The 15,950-nt window shown below is 46.0% G+C and overlaps 1 protein-coding gene and 1 long non-coding RNA gene across 2 annotated transcripts; one reads left to right on the top strand and one right to left on the bottom strand.

Annotated features, from left to right (window-relative positions):
• Positions 1–2,303: 2,303 nt before the first annotated feature.
• LOC133240776 (uncharacterized) lies at positions 2,304–14,105 on the bottom strand. Its single transcript, XR_009734381.1, has 2 exons — positions 13,774–14,105; positions 2,304–3,412 (listed from the first exon to the last, which is right to left on the bottom strand). It is a non-coding gene; the product is annotated as an uncharacterized LOC133240776 (long non-coding RNA).
• A 92-nt stretch (positions 14,106–14,197) lies between these two features.
• Positions 14,198–15,918, top strand: SNAPIN (SNAP associated protein). The gene is made up of 4 exons (XM_061405862.1): positions 14,198–14,396; positions 14,658–14,704; positions 14,936–15,054; positions 15,304–15,918. Exons 1-4 carry the CDS (start codon positions 14,254–14,256, stop codon positions 15,403–15,405), a joined length of 411 nt encoding a protein of 136 aa, XP_061261846.1. The 5' UTR covers positions 14,198–14,253; the 3' UTR covers positions 15,406–15,918.
• Positions 15,919–15,950: the final 32 nt, after the last annotated feature.

Raw genomic sequence — 15,950 nt, 5'->3', positions numbered from 1 at the left:
AAAGGGACCAGAAAAGCTCAAGATTAGTAGACCAGCCACCTGAGAGTACAAGCCCTACACACACTCTGATCTTGTCAGGGACCTTACCTTTGAACCAGTTATTAAACCCCTCATCAAGTTCTCTGGAGGGGAGACACAGAAGCCCACTGGTCCCCTTTGCCTGGCACAGCAAGAAAGCTATCGTTTTCTGCTTCACCCAAGACACTGGGATTTGATTCACTGGCACCAGTGTACAGAGAGGCCGAGCTTTGGGCAACAGTACTCACCTATCAGCAGTGACCAGCACCCAGACCAGCACTGTAAGTGGGGCAGGCCTGGTGGGAGGCTCCTAGAAGGAGGCACGGGGCCCAGAGGGGCTGGGACCTGGGAGGAGACCTTGTCTGGCCTGGCCTGGCCTCTGTGTCCCCTCTCCTGTCCATCCCACTGCAACCCCAGGCCTCCCACTACCTCTCCCACTGATTCTCCAGGCAATGTGAAGAAGGCCAAGGGCACCCAATCTTCCAGTTCCCTAGGGACTTTTAAGAACCTACCACCTGCTCCCTCTCGTTCCCCCCAAACACTCACATATAGACACAGGTGTCACAATAGGGGTATATCATATTTCTAATCCTGGACCTTCTCCGGGCAACACCTCTAGCTTCTTAATTAGGAAATCTCCACATCTCCAAACTCATGTTCTGCTTCTAACTTTTAGTTGGTAGCGCCAAGGGGAGAGGTGTTGAGGGGCCGCTGGATGGCCTACACTCTTGCCTAAAAGGGCTTTCTGACCTCACCATACCCATTCTAGTGACTCACCCAGGCAGGATGATCCCCGCCCACCCCCCCAACCCCCCAAGGGTAGAGTCTGAGGCCCAGGATGGCTCTGGGACCTGTGACGGTGGCAGCAATCTACCACCAACCACCAGACAGGGCCTCTTACTGTGTGAGCAGACCAGTAGACCTGGGGTATCTATGGTACCATGAAACCTCTTTAAAGGATTCTCTTGATTCCCCCTTTAGTCTTGGATTGATTTCTTTACCTTTTAGTGTAAGGTGACTATCAGTTTAAGATTTAAACACATCTATGGGTTACCAAGTCCAAACTCACTCTGCTCGCCAGACAACAGGCCAACGAACCCAAGAGACAAGGTGTTGAGGCAAGGAATATTACTTCAATCAGAAAGTCGGCTGACCAAGAAAATGGTAGATTAATGTCTCAAAATGACCATCTTGTCAGGGTCTGAATGCCAGGCTTTTATAGAACCAAAGATGGAAGTTGTGAGGAGCTAAAGTCAAAAGGCAGACTAGAGAGGGAGAGGCCCTGAGGAAGTAAAGTAAGAAAGTCTTCAACCTTGCAAAAGATCTAGAATGGTCAGGCTTTAGAAAGGGTGTGTTAATCTCTCCTTTTTGTAGCCATTCACAGGTGAGCAGGGTCAGAGTATCTCTCGATGAGCTGAACAAAGGCCCTTTAGTACACTCAGGCAGAGGAGCAGGATCCTCTGAGGCATGACACTGTGTGTGACTATAACCACAGAAACAAAAAGCAAGTCAAAGAAATAGTTTCAACATAGAGTCAGAATTGATTCTTTGAAACATGTGGTAGGGGGTGCTGCAGAGAGAAAGCCAATTCTGACTCCAAGTTGGGAAGTGCTTCTTTGACTTGGTTTTCATTGCTTTTGTTGTTACAATCATACATAATAGCTTGCCTCAAAGGACCCTGCCCCTCTGCCTGAGTGTACTAAAGGGCCTTTGTTCAGCTCCTAGAGAGAGAATTTGACCTTCAGTTCAGTCACCCAGTCATGTCCAATTCCTTGCAACCCCATGGACTGCAGCACAACAGGCCTCCCTGTCCATCACCAACTCCCAGAGCTTGCTCAAACTCATGTCCATCGAGTTAGTGATGCCATCCAACCATCTCATGCTCTGTCATCCCCTTCTCCTGCCTTCAATCTTATCCCAACATCAGAGTATTTTCCAATGAGTCAGTTCTTCACAACAGGTGGCCAAAGTATTGGAGTTTCAGCTTCAGCATCAGTCCTTCCAATGAATATTCAGGACTGATTTCCTTTAGGATTGACTGGTTGGATCTTCTTGCTGTCCAATGGACTCTCAAGTATAGTCCAAATCTCACATCCATACATGACTACTGGAAAAACCAAAACTTTGACCAGATGGACCTTTGTCAGCAAAGTGATATCTCTGCTTTTTAATATGCTGTCTAGGTTGGTCATAGCTTTTCTTCTAAGGAGCAAGCGTCTTTTAATTTCATGGCTGTGTTGTAGCCATCCGTTCCAGGAAACAAACTCACTCAGAAGGACAATGCAGATAGTGCAGTGCAGTTTATTACATTGGCGGGCCCAAGGCAGAGTCTCCTCTTAGCCAAGGACCCCAACCAGTTTTTGTGAACACCTTACACACCCTAAGTGTATTTGCTCAAACCCACCTCCCCAAATTCCTTGAAACTAGTCTGGACAAGGTAAGAGAGAGATACGATCAAAGTTAACCCATGATTCATGTGTCACAAGACTAGATAAACAGTGGACATTTATCAATAGGCCTGTGGTCATATCCCAATAAACATAATGGAATTTACCACTTTCTTCTGTTACAGAGATAATTAGCATATTCTTTTAGGCAACTGAGAGTCCAAGTACAAGTCCTGAGGCTCTTTTATGGGGGGAGGGGGGGTCTGGTTTTCCATTGTTATGCCATTTCTATAGACACCAGGCACCAAGTTCAGAGTCCACTGGGAGGCTGACCATGCGTGTAGCCTAATGTTCGCAGCCTGGCCTAAGATGGAGTCCAGCTCTGTCTGTTTCCTCCTTCAGTATTCCCATCTCTTGAAGAATTTTTCACAGTTTGTTGTGATCCACCCAGTCAAAGACTTTGGTGTAGTCAGTAAAGCAGAAGTAGATGTTTTTCTGGAACTCTTGTTTTTTTAATGATCCAAGCAATGTTGGCAATTTGATCTCTGGTTCCTCTGCCTTTTCTAAAACCAGCTTGAACATCTGGAAGTTCATGGTTCGCATACCGTTGAAGCCTGGCTTGGAGAATTACTTTCCTAGCGTGTGAGATGAGTGCAATTGTGTGGTAGCTTGAACATTCTTTGGCATTGCCTTTCTTTGGGATTGGAATGAAAACACCTTTTCCAGTCCTGTGGCCACTGCTGAGTTTTCCAAATTTGCTGGCATATTGACTGTAGCACTTTAACAGTATCATCTTTTAGGATTTGAAATAGCTCAACTGGAATTCCATCACCTCCACAGCTTTGTTCATAGTGATGCTTCCTAAGGCCCACTTGACTTCACATTCCAGGATGTCTGGCTCTAGGTGAGTGATCACCTTGAGTGATTGTGGTTATCTGGGTCATGATCTTTTTTATATAGTTCTTCTGTGTATTCTTGCCACCTCTTCTTAATCTGACCTTGCCCACCTGTGAACAGAAGAGATTAACACAGCCCTTCCATAAACTGGTCATGCCCTTGGAGATGTTTTGCAAGACTGAAGACCCTTTCACTTTACTTCCCCACTGCCTCTCCCTCTCTCTTCTGCCTTTGACTTGCCTTCTCTCTTTGACTTTGCTTCTTTCTCTCTAAGTCTACAAAAGATCCTGGCATCCAGACCTCGACAAGATGGTTATTTTGAGGCCCTAGCCTCCCATCTTCTCAGTCAGTTCCCCAGATAAAGTCCCTTCCTTGTCTTAACCCCTAGTCTCTCAGATTTATCAGCAAGCAGAGCGAGCTTGGATGCGGGTAGTGGGGGTAAGAGTATGTGTTAGGCCACTCAGTCCTGTCCTACTCATTTCGACCCCATGGACTGCAGCATGCCAGGCTTCCATGTCCATCACCAACTCCCAGAGCTTGCTCAAACTCATGAGCAAGTGATGAGTCAGTGATGCCATCCAACCTTCTCATCCTCTGACCTCCCCTTCTCCTCCCTCCTTCAATCTTTCCCAGCATCATCATGAACCTGATGAGTTGGTTCTTCTCATCAGGTGGCCAGAGTATTGGAGTTTCAGCTTCAGCATCAATCCTTCCAAAGAATATTCAGAACTGATTTCCTTTAGGATTGACTGGTTGGATCTCCTTGCAGTCCAAGGGACTCTCAAGAGTCTTCTCCAACACCACAGTTCAAAAGCACCAGTTCTTCAGTGCTCAGCATTCTTTATGGTCCAACTCTCACATCCATACATGACCACTGAAAAAAATCATAGATTTGACTAGATGGACCTTTGTCAGCAAAGTGATGTCCCTGCTTTTTAATATGCTGTCTAGGTTTGTCATAGCTATTCTCGAAAATCTCATGAACAGTACGAAAAGCTTTGTCATACTCCTTTCCCAATTTTGAGCTAGTCCATTGTTTCATGTCCAGTTCTAACTTTTGCTTCTTGTCCATTTGGTCCTGCAAGAGTTGGACATGACTTAGCAACTAAACAAGAGTGCTATGATGGAATTTACACAAAAAATATTATATATTTGGTCATCAGTCCCAGTTCCTGCCACAAGATCCTAAAGTCCTTAGTATTTCCTGTGACGATGATAAAGCTTTTGACTGTGTGGATCACAACAAATAGTGGAAAATTCTTAAAGAGATGGGAATACCAGACCACCTTACCTGCCTCCTGAGAAACCTGTATAAAGGTCAAGAAGCAACAGTTAGAACTGGACACAGAACAATGGGCTGGTTCCAAATTGGGAAAGGAGTACTTCGAGGCTGGATATTGTCACCCTGTTTATATATGCAGAGTACATCATACAAAATGCCGGGCTGGATGAAGCACAAGCTGGAATCAAAACTGCCAGGAGAAATATCAATAACCTCAGATATGCAGATGATACCACCCTTAGGCAGAAAGGAAAGAACTAAAGAGCCTCTTGATGAAAGTAAAAGAGGAGAGTAAAAAAGTTGGCTTAAAACTCAACATTAAGAAAACTAAGATCATGGCATCCGGTCCCATCACTTCATGGCCAATAGATGGGGAAAGAATGGAAACAGTGAGAGACTATATTTTCTTGGGCTCCAAAATCACTGCAGATGGTGACTTCAGCCGTGAAATTAAAAGACGCTCCTTGGAAGAAAAGCTATGACCAACCTAGTCAGCATATTAAAAAGCAGAGACATCACTTTGCTGACAAAGGTCCATCTAGTCAAAGCTATGGTTTCTCCAGTAGTCATGTATGGATGTGAGAGTTGGACCGTAAAGAAGGCTGAACACTGAAGAATTGGTGCTTTTGAACTGTGGTGTTGGAGAAAACCCTTGGACTGCAAGGAGATCAAACCAGTCCTGAATATTCATTGGAAGGACTGATGCTGAAGCTGAAACTCCAATACTTTCGCCACCTGATGAGAAGAGCCAACCCATTAGAAGAGACCCTGATGCTGGGAAAGATTGCAGACAGGAGGAGAAGGGGATGACAGAGGATGCGATGCCTGGATGGCAGCACTGACTCGATGGACATGAGTTTGAGCAAGCTCCAGGAGATGGTGAAGGACAGGGAAGCTGGACACAACTGAGGGACTGAAAAACAACAATAAAGACTAATAAAGATGTCTTTTTTTTTATGTTAAATAGGTGGCTTTTTGAAAGTCTAAGGGGGTGGACTGGGGCTGGTTGCCAGGGCAATCAGTCAAATCATTAAAACCTTGGAACTTTCATTCCCTTCCCCAGACCTCTGGGGAGGGGAGATGGGCTGGAGATTGAGTTTTGTTAATGAAGTGGTTTCGACTGGACAGGGAAGCCAGACGTGCTGCAGTCCCTGAGGTAGAAAAGAATCAGATACAACTGAGCGACTGAACAACAAAAGGATAGTGGTTGGTTACCAGGAGAACCAACCTGGTAATTAGAGGGATGGGACTTTCAGTCCCACTCCCCAGCCTCCATGGAAGGGAGAAGGGCTGCAGGTTGCCTATTAATCACCAAAGGCCGATGATTCACGTGTATGTACTGAAAATTTCCTAAAAACCAGAAGCTCTCTTGGTTCTAAGAGTTTACAGCTGATGAGCACATGGAGATTTGGGGACAATGTCATGCCTGGAGAGGGCGTGGAAGCTTCACACTCTTTCCAACAAAATACGTTTGAGTTTTTCAGCAGGAACTAAGGCCCGCATCCAAGTGGAGAATGGGGACTTCAAGCTGAGCACAAGATTCTAGGAACACCGCACTACCACCACCAAGCAATTAGAAGAAAGTCCACACACAGCAGAATGAAGACTCCGAACCCCTCCCCAAACGATTTTCCCTTTAAAAACCTTCACGGTCAAACCAGAATCCTCTGAGTTAGTTCTTGGATGCGAGTTCGCCATCTCCCCAAGTTGCCAGCCACCAAAATAAAGCAAGCTTTCCATTCCTACCATCACTTGTCTCTAATGTTGGCTTTTGAGTGGCAAGCAGCCAAATCTGAGTTTCGCCAGGAGAGGGTCATGGGAATCTCTGACTTAGAGCCAGTCTGGCAAAAGTATAGGTAAGCCTGAGCTAGCCTGGAGGCTGGTGTCTAAAGTGGAAAGATTTGGGTGGGGCTTGCTGGTGGCATTTATAGGACAGCCCTTAACCTGCTGTGGACCAAGAATGCCCTGCCTTTTCAGTAAGCAAGTGATGTTGAGGCTAGCCATCGAGCTCTCAGCCACTGCAGCTGCCCCAAGGATGCACGGTGAGGGGATTCGGGATGGAGAAAAACAGGATATTGGCCCTATCCTTTGATAACTAAAGAGCATGGGAATAGTTTCCACCTTTTTTTGTTTTTTGACTGCCCTCCTGCCCCATGGCATCTTAGTTCCCCAACCAGGAATGGAACCCATGCTCCCTGCAGTAGAAGTGTAGAGTCTTAACCACTGGTCTGCTGGGAAGTCCCTCAAAGGAATTATTTTAACAAGCCCAGACTCTTGCTTCTTTTCATACATAGAAAAGTGCTAGGGCTTCCCTGGTGGCTCAGCAGTAAAGAATCCGCCTGCCAATGCAGGAGATTCTATCCCAGGTCGATCACAGGTTCGATCCCTGGTCCAAGAAGATCCCACATGCTGCAGGGAACTAAGCCCGTGCAGATGACAGCTACTGAGCCTGTGCTCTCGAGCCCATGCTTGTGCTCAGTCGCTTCAGTCATGTGTGATTCTTTGCATCCCTATGGATTGTATTCTGCCAGGCTCCTCTCTCCATGGGATTCTCCAGGCAAGAATACTGGAATGGGTTGCCATGCCCTCCTCCTGGGGATCTTCCTGACCCAGGGATTGAACCCAAGTCTACTGCATTGCAGGCGGATTCTTTACCTACTGAACCACCTGGGAAGGTAACTGACCACACACCCAACAACTGGACTGATTTTTAAAACTAGCATACAACAATGCCTATGATAGAAAAACATTTGATTTACATGCAGGTGTCCTGGGTTCTATAGCCCAGGTTCCACAGCTACTGAAGCCTGAGCTTGCCAGGAAGAGGACACTGTAATGAACAATAAAACAAGACCTCGTAGGACCTACTCTTGCCAGACCCTGCCCACTAATTCCTCTGCCTGCCTCTTCCTTGTAAAAGTTGTAGTCTCCCAGTCACAAAATCCTGGGTCACAAAATCCTGGCTCAAGAATTGAGTGAAGGAATTCCCTGGCAGGCAATTCCTTAGGACTCTGTACTTTTAATGCCAAGGGCACAAGTTCAATCCCTGGTTAGGGAACTAAGATCTTGCAATCCATGTAGCATGGCCAAAATAAATAAATAAATAGTACAACAACTCTAAACATTAAAAAAAAAAATAAAAGAATTGAGTGAAAAGAGTTGGGCCAGGAGAACTGGTAAGAATTTAAACAGTAAGTCAGCCATATGGTAATCACAGAATCTTAAGTTTCTCCCTGAAATGCCTAGATAAAAGTATCTGATGGAAATTTCCTGAGCTGTTTTACAGATGCCAAGATTCCCACCAAATGGAAAAAATTAATTGCTTGATGACTATGAGACTGTAGTCACAAGACCAACTAGAGCATGATGACTGATATGTTAACCCCTGAGACACTACCCTATTACCTCATGATCAACCAATCAGAGAACTGTGCACAACCCAAAACTCCCTTCACCCACCTTCTCCTTAAAAACTCTTCCCTGAGACCCTTTGGGAAGTTCAGGTCTTTTGAGAATGAGCCATCCTGTTCTTCTCGCATGGCCCTGCAATAAACTCCCAAACTTGTGAAGTTTCAGCCTCACTGTTCATCAGGCACACAAACTTGGATTTGACAATGGCTGTACTGCCTGAGCCACAGCAGCACTCAGCATAGCCTGGTGCAGAGATTTCTTATGGACGTACCCCCAGAACCATCTGCAGCTATCCAGCAAGAGGGGACAAGGCAACCTAAGCACTGTCCACGGATGCAAGTTCAAACCAATCCGAAAGGAAAGTCAGTTCTTTAGGATTCAAGTCAATCCTAAAGGAAATCAACCCTGAATATTCATTGGAAGGACGGACGCTGAAGTTTACGCTCCAATACTTTGGCCACGTGATGCGAAGAGCTGACTCATTGGAAAAGACCCCGATGCTAGGAAAGATTGAAGGCAGGAGGAGAAGGGGACGACAGAGGATGGTTGGATGGCATCACGGACTCAATGGACATGAATCTGAGCAAGCCCCAGGAGATGGTGAAGGACAGGAAGCCTGTGTGCTGCAGTCCGTGGGGTCACAAGGAGTCAGACACGACTGAGCGACTGAGCAACAAGGGGCTGGGAGCTCAGGAACAGAAGAAACGGGGCGTTTTTATGACTTGCGTTTCCTTCAGCCTCTGGGGGAAAGCCAAGGACTAGGAGATCACCACTGTGACGTGGGCACAGGTGGGGAGAAGTGCGGTTTGAGGGGAGAACTGAGTGCCACTATCCCTGGAATTTGATAAGTGTTTAGAATATGAATAATTGAACCAGCACCAGCTTTCAACCTGTTATCAAACGTCAGGGTTTCTGGAAGACTCTTGCCCAGTCTCCTTCACAGAGCTGTCCAAGGAATCAAGAAAACATGGATTCTAAAGTCCCTTTCAGCACTTATTTTCCCTGAGCAGGCTTATTATGTAATCTGACTGATATTGAGTGCAGGCTGACCTGGAAGGTAGAGAGACTAGAAGCAAGAAGATCAGTCAGGAGGTTGATTACAATGTCCTCATGAGATATAACAGCTAACTCAAAAAAAAAAAAAATTGCTAACTCAAGGTGATAAGGAGTGAAAAAGAAAGCATGAAAATAAAAGAGTGACTTTCCTCAGAGAACCAGCCTTTGAAGTAGAATTACTAGATAAGATAGTTATATTACAAAATTTATTTGTTGTTTATCTGAAATTCTAATTTACCTAGTGTCCCAGAGTTTTTTGTTCTGTCTTCTCAATCTGGAGACATTACTTTGAAGACGTATCTTTGAAAGGACCGTGGCCTAACTTGGGGGCTTCCTGTCTAGACATGGGCCATCCACCTCTTTTCCAGCCAAGGCCAGCCCCTGTTCTCTGTCCCTAGCACCGGACCCAAGGACTTGACTTTTTTTCCTTTCCTCTTCAACACTCACGCTGCTTTATCCCCTGGGCTTCCTTTACTGAAAGCCGGCTGTTGTTGCCCTAGCTACCCACTGCTTTGCTGCTTACTCCCAAAATAAGACCCCAGCCTCTCCTGAGAGCTTCACCTTTAATCACTAGAGGGAACAATACAGGGAAACGAACACAAAGAACAGCAAAAACTGTGCTAGGTTTTAAAAGTTGCCATGGTTTGGGTCTCAGGTTTGCAGCTGCTGACCACCACTCTCCCACAATGATTTAAACACCTTTATTCCTGAGGATGTGGAGAAGGAAATGGCAACCCACTCCAGTGTTCATGCCTGGAGAATCCCAGGGACAGGGGAGCTTGGTGGGCTGCCATCTATGGGATCACACAGAGTCAGACACGACTGAAGCGACTTAGCAATAACAATTCCTGAGGATGAAGTTGTCAATAAAAACAAATTAATCAACAGTCAATCTAAGAAAGAACTGGAAAATTTTATTCGAACCCATCTAGGAATTGTAAGGTGGAGACAGTCTTTCAGAAAGCTCTGAGGACTGTTCCAAAGAGCTAAGGGGGAAGGCTAGAACTTATGTGATTTTTGACCAAGGGGTACAGTTTTAGTACTTGTCTAACTAGGGGAAGATGCAAGAAACTGAGTTCATAAAATTTTCTCCTGAAAATTTGGAACTAAGGGCCAGTTCTCCCAGTTTTCCCAGAGCACAAAATACCTCATCCTTATCCTGAATTCCTTTCTGGATGTACTGTAGGTCTCTGACAGCAGTGGCTAATGACTTATTCTTATAGAACTGGGTAGTGGGCAACATCCTTTATTTTCCAGTCCTCTACAAAGGTGCATATGCTGCTGCTGCTGATGCTAAGTCACTTCAGTCGTGTCCGACTCTGTGCGACCCCACAGACGGCAGCCCACCAGGCTCCGCCATCCCTGGGATTCTCCAGGCAAGAGCACTGGAGTGGATTGCCATTTCCTTCTCCAATGCATGAAAGTAAAAGTGAAGTCGCTCAGTAAGTGTCCAACTCTTCGTGACCCCATGGACTACAGCCTACCAGGCTCCTCCGTCCATGGTATTTTCCAGGCAAGAGTACTGGAGTGGGTTGCCATTGCCTTCTCTGACGAAGGTGCGTATAGTTATGGTTTTTTCAGTAGTCATGTATGGAGGTGAGAGTTGGACCATAAAGAAGGCTGTTCATTCCCAAGTCAGGCAAGGAATTCACTGATGGGCCAGTCAAGGTGCTGTTACTGGACTAGGCCCCTGTTAACAGTATCCAAAAGCCTCTGGACCATCTGTCTTACTAGTCTGTTATGGCCTAGATAATGTTTCCCTCTTGTTTCTTTCATATATAGAGTTATGCTATACTATTTTTGATTTTTTTTTTATAATTTTTTTATCTTATAGAAGTATATATTTGGTCAATTGTTTCAAGTTGCCTAGTTGTCACTATTTTCAGTGGCAGCTTAGTCACACATTTGGTAATGGAATAAACAGTAATCTTGTAAAATAGGCAGAATACAAGTAAGATAGCTAGTAATATTAATTAGGTCATAAGTAAGCATTTAAGCTAAGAAGTTTCATTAGGCATCTCTGCAGGTCATCTGACTTAGTCTGTCCTACTGCAATCGCTAGCTCTAAGGGAATAATATATTGGTATTGCACATAAAGTTTGCCAAAGATATCTGCATGCATAAGGTGAGTGGTGAGTCATTCTAATGCCTTACAGGACTGAGAAAGAAATGTAATCTTCTAAGGAATTACAAGGCTGGTGTCAGAAGACAAAAAATGTATGGTTGAGCAGCTATTTCTGACATGGTAAAGATCTGGTTAACTCATAATGCAGACACAGACTGAACACAAGAGGGAAGAGAAGAGGCCACCGGACTTCCCTGGTGTCCAGCAGTTACGACTTTGTGCTTCCACTGCAGAGGGTACCGGTTTGATCCCTGGTCAGAGAACTAAAGTGAAAGTGTTAGTTGCTCAGTCATGTCTGACTCTTTAGAACCACATGGACTGTAGCCTGCCAGGCTCCTCTGTCCATGTCCATGGAATTCTCCAGGCAAGAATACTGGAATGGGTAGCCATTCCCTCCTCCATGGATCTTCCTGACCCAGGGAGCAAACCCATGGCTCCCACATCTCCTGTATTGGCAGGCAGATTCTTTACCACAAGCACCACCTGGGAAACACATGACTGTAAGAGTTGGACCATAAGGAAGGTTGAGTGCTGAAGAAAAGATGTTTTTGAATTGTAGTACTGGAAAAGACTTGAGAGTCCTTTGGACTGCAAAGAGATCAAACCAGATTCAAGGAAATCAACCTTGAATATTCATTGGAAGGACTGATGCTAAAGTCGAAGCTCCAATACTTTGGCCGCCTGATGCCAAGAGCTAACTCATTGGACAAGATCCTGATGCTGAAAAAGACTGAAGACAAAAGGAGAAGGGGGCGGCAGAAGATGAGATGGTTAAATAGCATCACCAACTCAATGGACATGAATTTGAGCAAATTCCAGGAAATCGTGAAGGACAGAGGAGCCTGTGCTTTAGACCACGGGGTCACAAAGAGTCAGACACAACTGAGTAACAACAATAACAGGGAACTAAAATCTGGCACGCCATGAGACGTGGACAAAAAAAGACTTTCAGGATCTTAGTTCCTAGGCCAGGGATTAAACCCAGGTCCTTGGCAGTGAAAGCTCACAATCCTAACCACTGTACCACTGGGGAATTCCCAAGCAGTTTTCTTGCCTTAAAATAGGAACTGTATTTCATCAAATCTCAAGAATGAATATTTTGATGCCCATTTTTTTGTAAGCCACTGGAACACATTAGGATTTTAGAGAGAGAGGGCTGTGCCTCTTGTTGAGAGTTCAACAAGAGATGTAAACTCTCTGGAAAGCCATATAAAACAAAAGTAAGGAAACTTTTTGAGGGTAGAAAAAAATAAAAATATGGAAACATGCAGGTTAAAATTTTTTCCCTGTGGCAAAATATGTATTACATAAAAATTAGCACTTTAATCATTTTTAAGTGTAAGGTTCAGTGACACTGAGTAAACTCACATTATTGTGAAACTATCACCACTACTCATCTCTACAACTAAAAGCTATGACAAACCTAGGCAGCATATTAAAAAGCAGAGACATTACTTTGCCAACAAAGGTCTGTCTAGTCAAAGCTATGGTTCTTCCAATAGTCATGGATGGATGTGAGAGTTGGACCATAAAGAAGGCTGGGCTCCAAAGAATTGATGTGCTTTTGAACTGTGGTGTTGGAGAAGACTCTTGTGAGTCCCTTGGACTGCAAGGAGATCAAACCAGTCAATCTTAAAGGAAATCAATCCCGAACATTCATTGGAAGGACTAACGCTGAAGCTCCAATGCTTTGGCCACCTGATGCAAAGAGTTGACTCATTAGAAAGACCCTGATGCTGGGAAGGAGAAGGCGATGGCAACCCACTCCAGTACTCTTGCCTGGAAAATCCCATGGACGGAGGAGCCTGGTAGGCTTCAGTCCATGGGGTCGCGAAGAGTCAGACACGACTGAGATACTTCCCTTTCACTTTTCTCTTTCATGCATTGGAGAAGGAAATGGTAACCCACTCCAGTGTTCTTGCCTGGAGAATCCCAGGGATGGCAGAGCCTGGTGGGCTGCCGTCTATGGGGTCACACAGAGTCGGACACGACTGAAGTGACTTAGCAGATGCTGGGAAAGATTGAAGCAGGAGGAGAAGGGGGCAACAGATGATGAGATGGTTGGATGGCATCACTGACTCAATGGTCATGAGTATGAGCAAGCTCCGGGAGATGGTGATGGACAGGGAAGCCTGGCATGCTGCAGTCCATGGGGTCATAAAGAGTCGGACACGACTGAGCGACTGAACAAGAAATACTGAAACTGTATCTGTTGAGCAACAAATCCCCACTCCCCTCAGCCCCTGACAACACTGTTCTGATAGAACCACATTTTAGCTCCATGAATCTGACTGCTGTAGGTACTTCATATAAGCAGGACTATTAAATATTTGACCTTCTATGTCTGGCTTATCTCACTTAGCACAATGTCTTCACATTTAACCCATATCATAGCACACACCAGAATTTCATTCCTTCTTAAGGGTGAATAATATTCAGATTCAGTTTTGTATATGTTTTAGTGCCATTAAAAATACACTTAAATTTAGAAATATACTATCACTTGGATTTCCCACAAAATTAACATGGGAAAGCTATGAACAATAGGGTATGTAAGCAATTATTTTTCAACTTTGGAGAAAACAAAAAGTACCCACCCCAGAAACGGTTCCTTTGGACTTCCCTGGTGGCTCAGACGTCTGCCTACAATGGGGGAAACCCGGGTTCAATTCCTGAGTCGGGAAGATCTCCTGGGGAAGGAAATGGCAACTCACTCCAGTATTCTTGCCTGGAAAATCCCATGGACGGAAGAGCCTGGTAGGCTACAGTCCACTGGGTCGCAAAGAGTCGGACACGACTGCGCGACTTCACTTTCACTTTCAGCTCTAGAAGTCTGGAAACTTTCTCCACCAGTCACGTCAAAGCCTACAAAGAACTACAACTCCCAGTAGCTCTAGGTTCTGTCCCTTCTCTTCTCTCCGTCCCGCCCCTCCCCTCTGGCTCCGGAGACTGCATTTCCCAGAAACCCCTCGCAGGGTCGGGGCCGGCACTCCCCGGGCGCCCCCTGGCGGCGCTTTGGCGCGGCTTAAGTTCCCGGCGGCCTTCGCGGCGGGTTCCGGGCGTAAGGGCAGTTCGTGATGGCGGGGGCTGGTTCCGCCGCTGTGTCCGGTGCAGGGACGCCCGTGGCGGGGCCCGCAGGCCGCGACCTCTTCGCCGAGGGACTCCTCGAGTTCCTGAGACCGGCTGTGCAGCAGCTTGACTCTCACGTCCATGCCGTCAGGTGCCCTGGAGGGCAGCAACGGGCGGGGCCTCGCCTTGATTTGGCTTTTTAGGGGCGGGACCAAGAAAGGGCGGAGACAAGATGAGTTCGCTGGCGTTCTGGTGGGACTAGAAGCGGGGAAACAGATTGGAGGCGGGGCCGACTGGCGGGAGGGCGTGCAGGTGGAGGCAGAAGCTGGCTTCTCTAAGCACTTGGGAAACATAGGGGAGGTTTTTTATCCCATTAACTGTCTGACCGTGTAGGCCTCGTACTTCTTTGCAGAGAGAGCCAAGTAGAGCTCCGGGAACAAATTGACAACCTAGCCACCGGTGAGTAAGCATCCCTGTATACCCAGGATCCTACAGCTGACTTCAGTACCTTGTTTTGCTAACGTCTTGGGCTGGGTTTCTCTCACTTGCTTCTAGGGCTGCTGACTGACTCCTAAGTTTCTAGTGACAGTATCCATGTGGTAAAGAGTGTTTTCCATAACATTTACTAGCTTACTCGTTCCAAGAACAAGGCCATTAGGTGTTTAGTTGCCTCTTCCTTCCGTCTCCCAGAACTGTGCCGTATCAATGAGGATCAGAAAGTGGCCCTGGATCTCGACCCCTATGTGAAGAAGCTCCTTAATGCGCGACGACGAGTCGTCTTGGTCAATAACATCCTACAGAATGCCCAGGTAAAGGAGTTTCCTACCAACAGTAATTCAAGGTACTTTCCAGTTTTCAAAAGGTGTCATAAAGTCCCCAACACAATGAAAGTCACCGTCATTTTTAGTCTTTGGGGAAAGGGAGTTGTCAACTAAAACTTACTGTTCTTAACCTTGAGATGAATGAAGCAAGCCTAAGATATTTTCCAGCACCTAGTTGACAGCAAGCTCTAAATCCTTTGACAGGGCAGTTTTCTGATTCCAAATCTTGTTTTGCAGGAACGGCTGAGAAGGCTAAACCACAGCGTGGCCAAGGAAACAGCCCGAAGGAGAGCAATGTTGGATTCAGGAGTATACCCCTCTGGTTCCCCAAGCAAGTAACAGGCCAGAAGACGGCCCATGGCCGCAGTGTAGCACGACTACTATTCCCCAGCTGCCTGTCTCCTCTAGGACTCCCTGTAGGTGTTGGGACATCAAAAAGGGAGCCCTGTGGTTTGTTTGAAACACTTCAGAGTCTTACCCATTTATGTGGGGCCCAAAGAAACCTGTGTACAGCAGGACTCAGGATCCCAAAGGATTTATTATGGCTCTTACTTCCAGGAATGAGTTGAGGCTTCTGCATTTTTTTTCTAAGCTGTGTCAAGGCCCACTTCCTGTACCATCTCTGAGCCTCATTAACAAGGGAGGGGCTTCCTGTTACATGCCAGGTCGTTGGACCTGGGCAGAATGTCCTCTGTGACTTCCAGTTTTCCTTTGTTTACGCTAAGGATTGAGAGGAAAGGACAGGCAAAGTCAAGGTGAATAACCAATCTACCCCCTTCTGTTGACTGCACTGGCTTGACTACTGTAGCAGTGTTACTAGAAATATTTCATTCAATAAATGCATAAATGGTATTCCAGTTTACTCTGGTATATGGAAGTGTTCC

This window comes from Bos javanicus, chromosome 3 (genome assembly GCF_032452875.1).
Source record: "Bos javanicus breed banteng chromosome 3, ARS-OSU_banteng_1.0, whole genome shotgun sequence".
NCBI lineage: Eukaryota > Metazoa > Chordata > Mammalia > Artiodactyla > Bovidae > Bos > Bos javanicus.
This window is presented reverse-complemented; position numbering and strand designations above follow the sequence as displayed.

Bases quoted from the DNA above. Each gene is read 5' to 3' on its own strand.
- SNAPIN (XM_061405862.1), top strand. From the start codon at position 14,254: ATGGCGGGGGCTGGTTCCGCCGCTGTGTCCGGTGCAGGGACGCCCGTG. The intron at 14,397-14,657 runs GTGCCCTGGAGG...ACTTCTTTGCAG, and splicing joins TCTCACGTCCATGCCGTCAG to AGAGAGCCAAGTAGAGCTCC. The intron at 14,705-14,935 runs GTGAGTAAGCAT...TCCGTCTCCCAG, and splicing joins AATTGACAACCTAGCCACCG to AACTGTGCCGTATCAATGAG.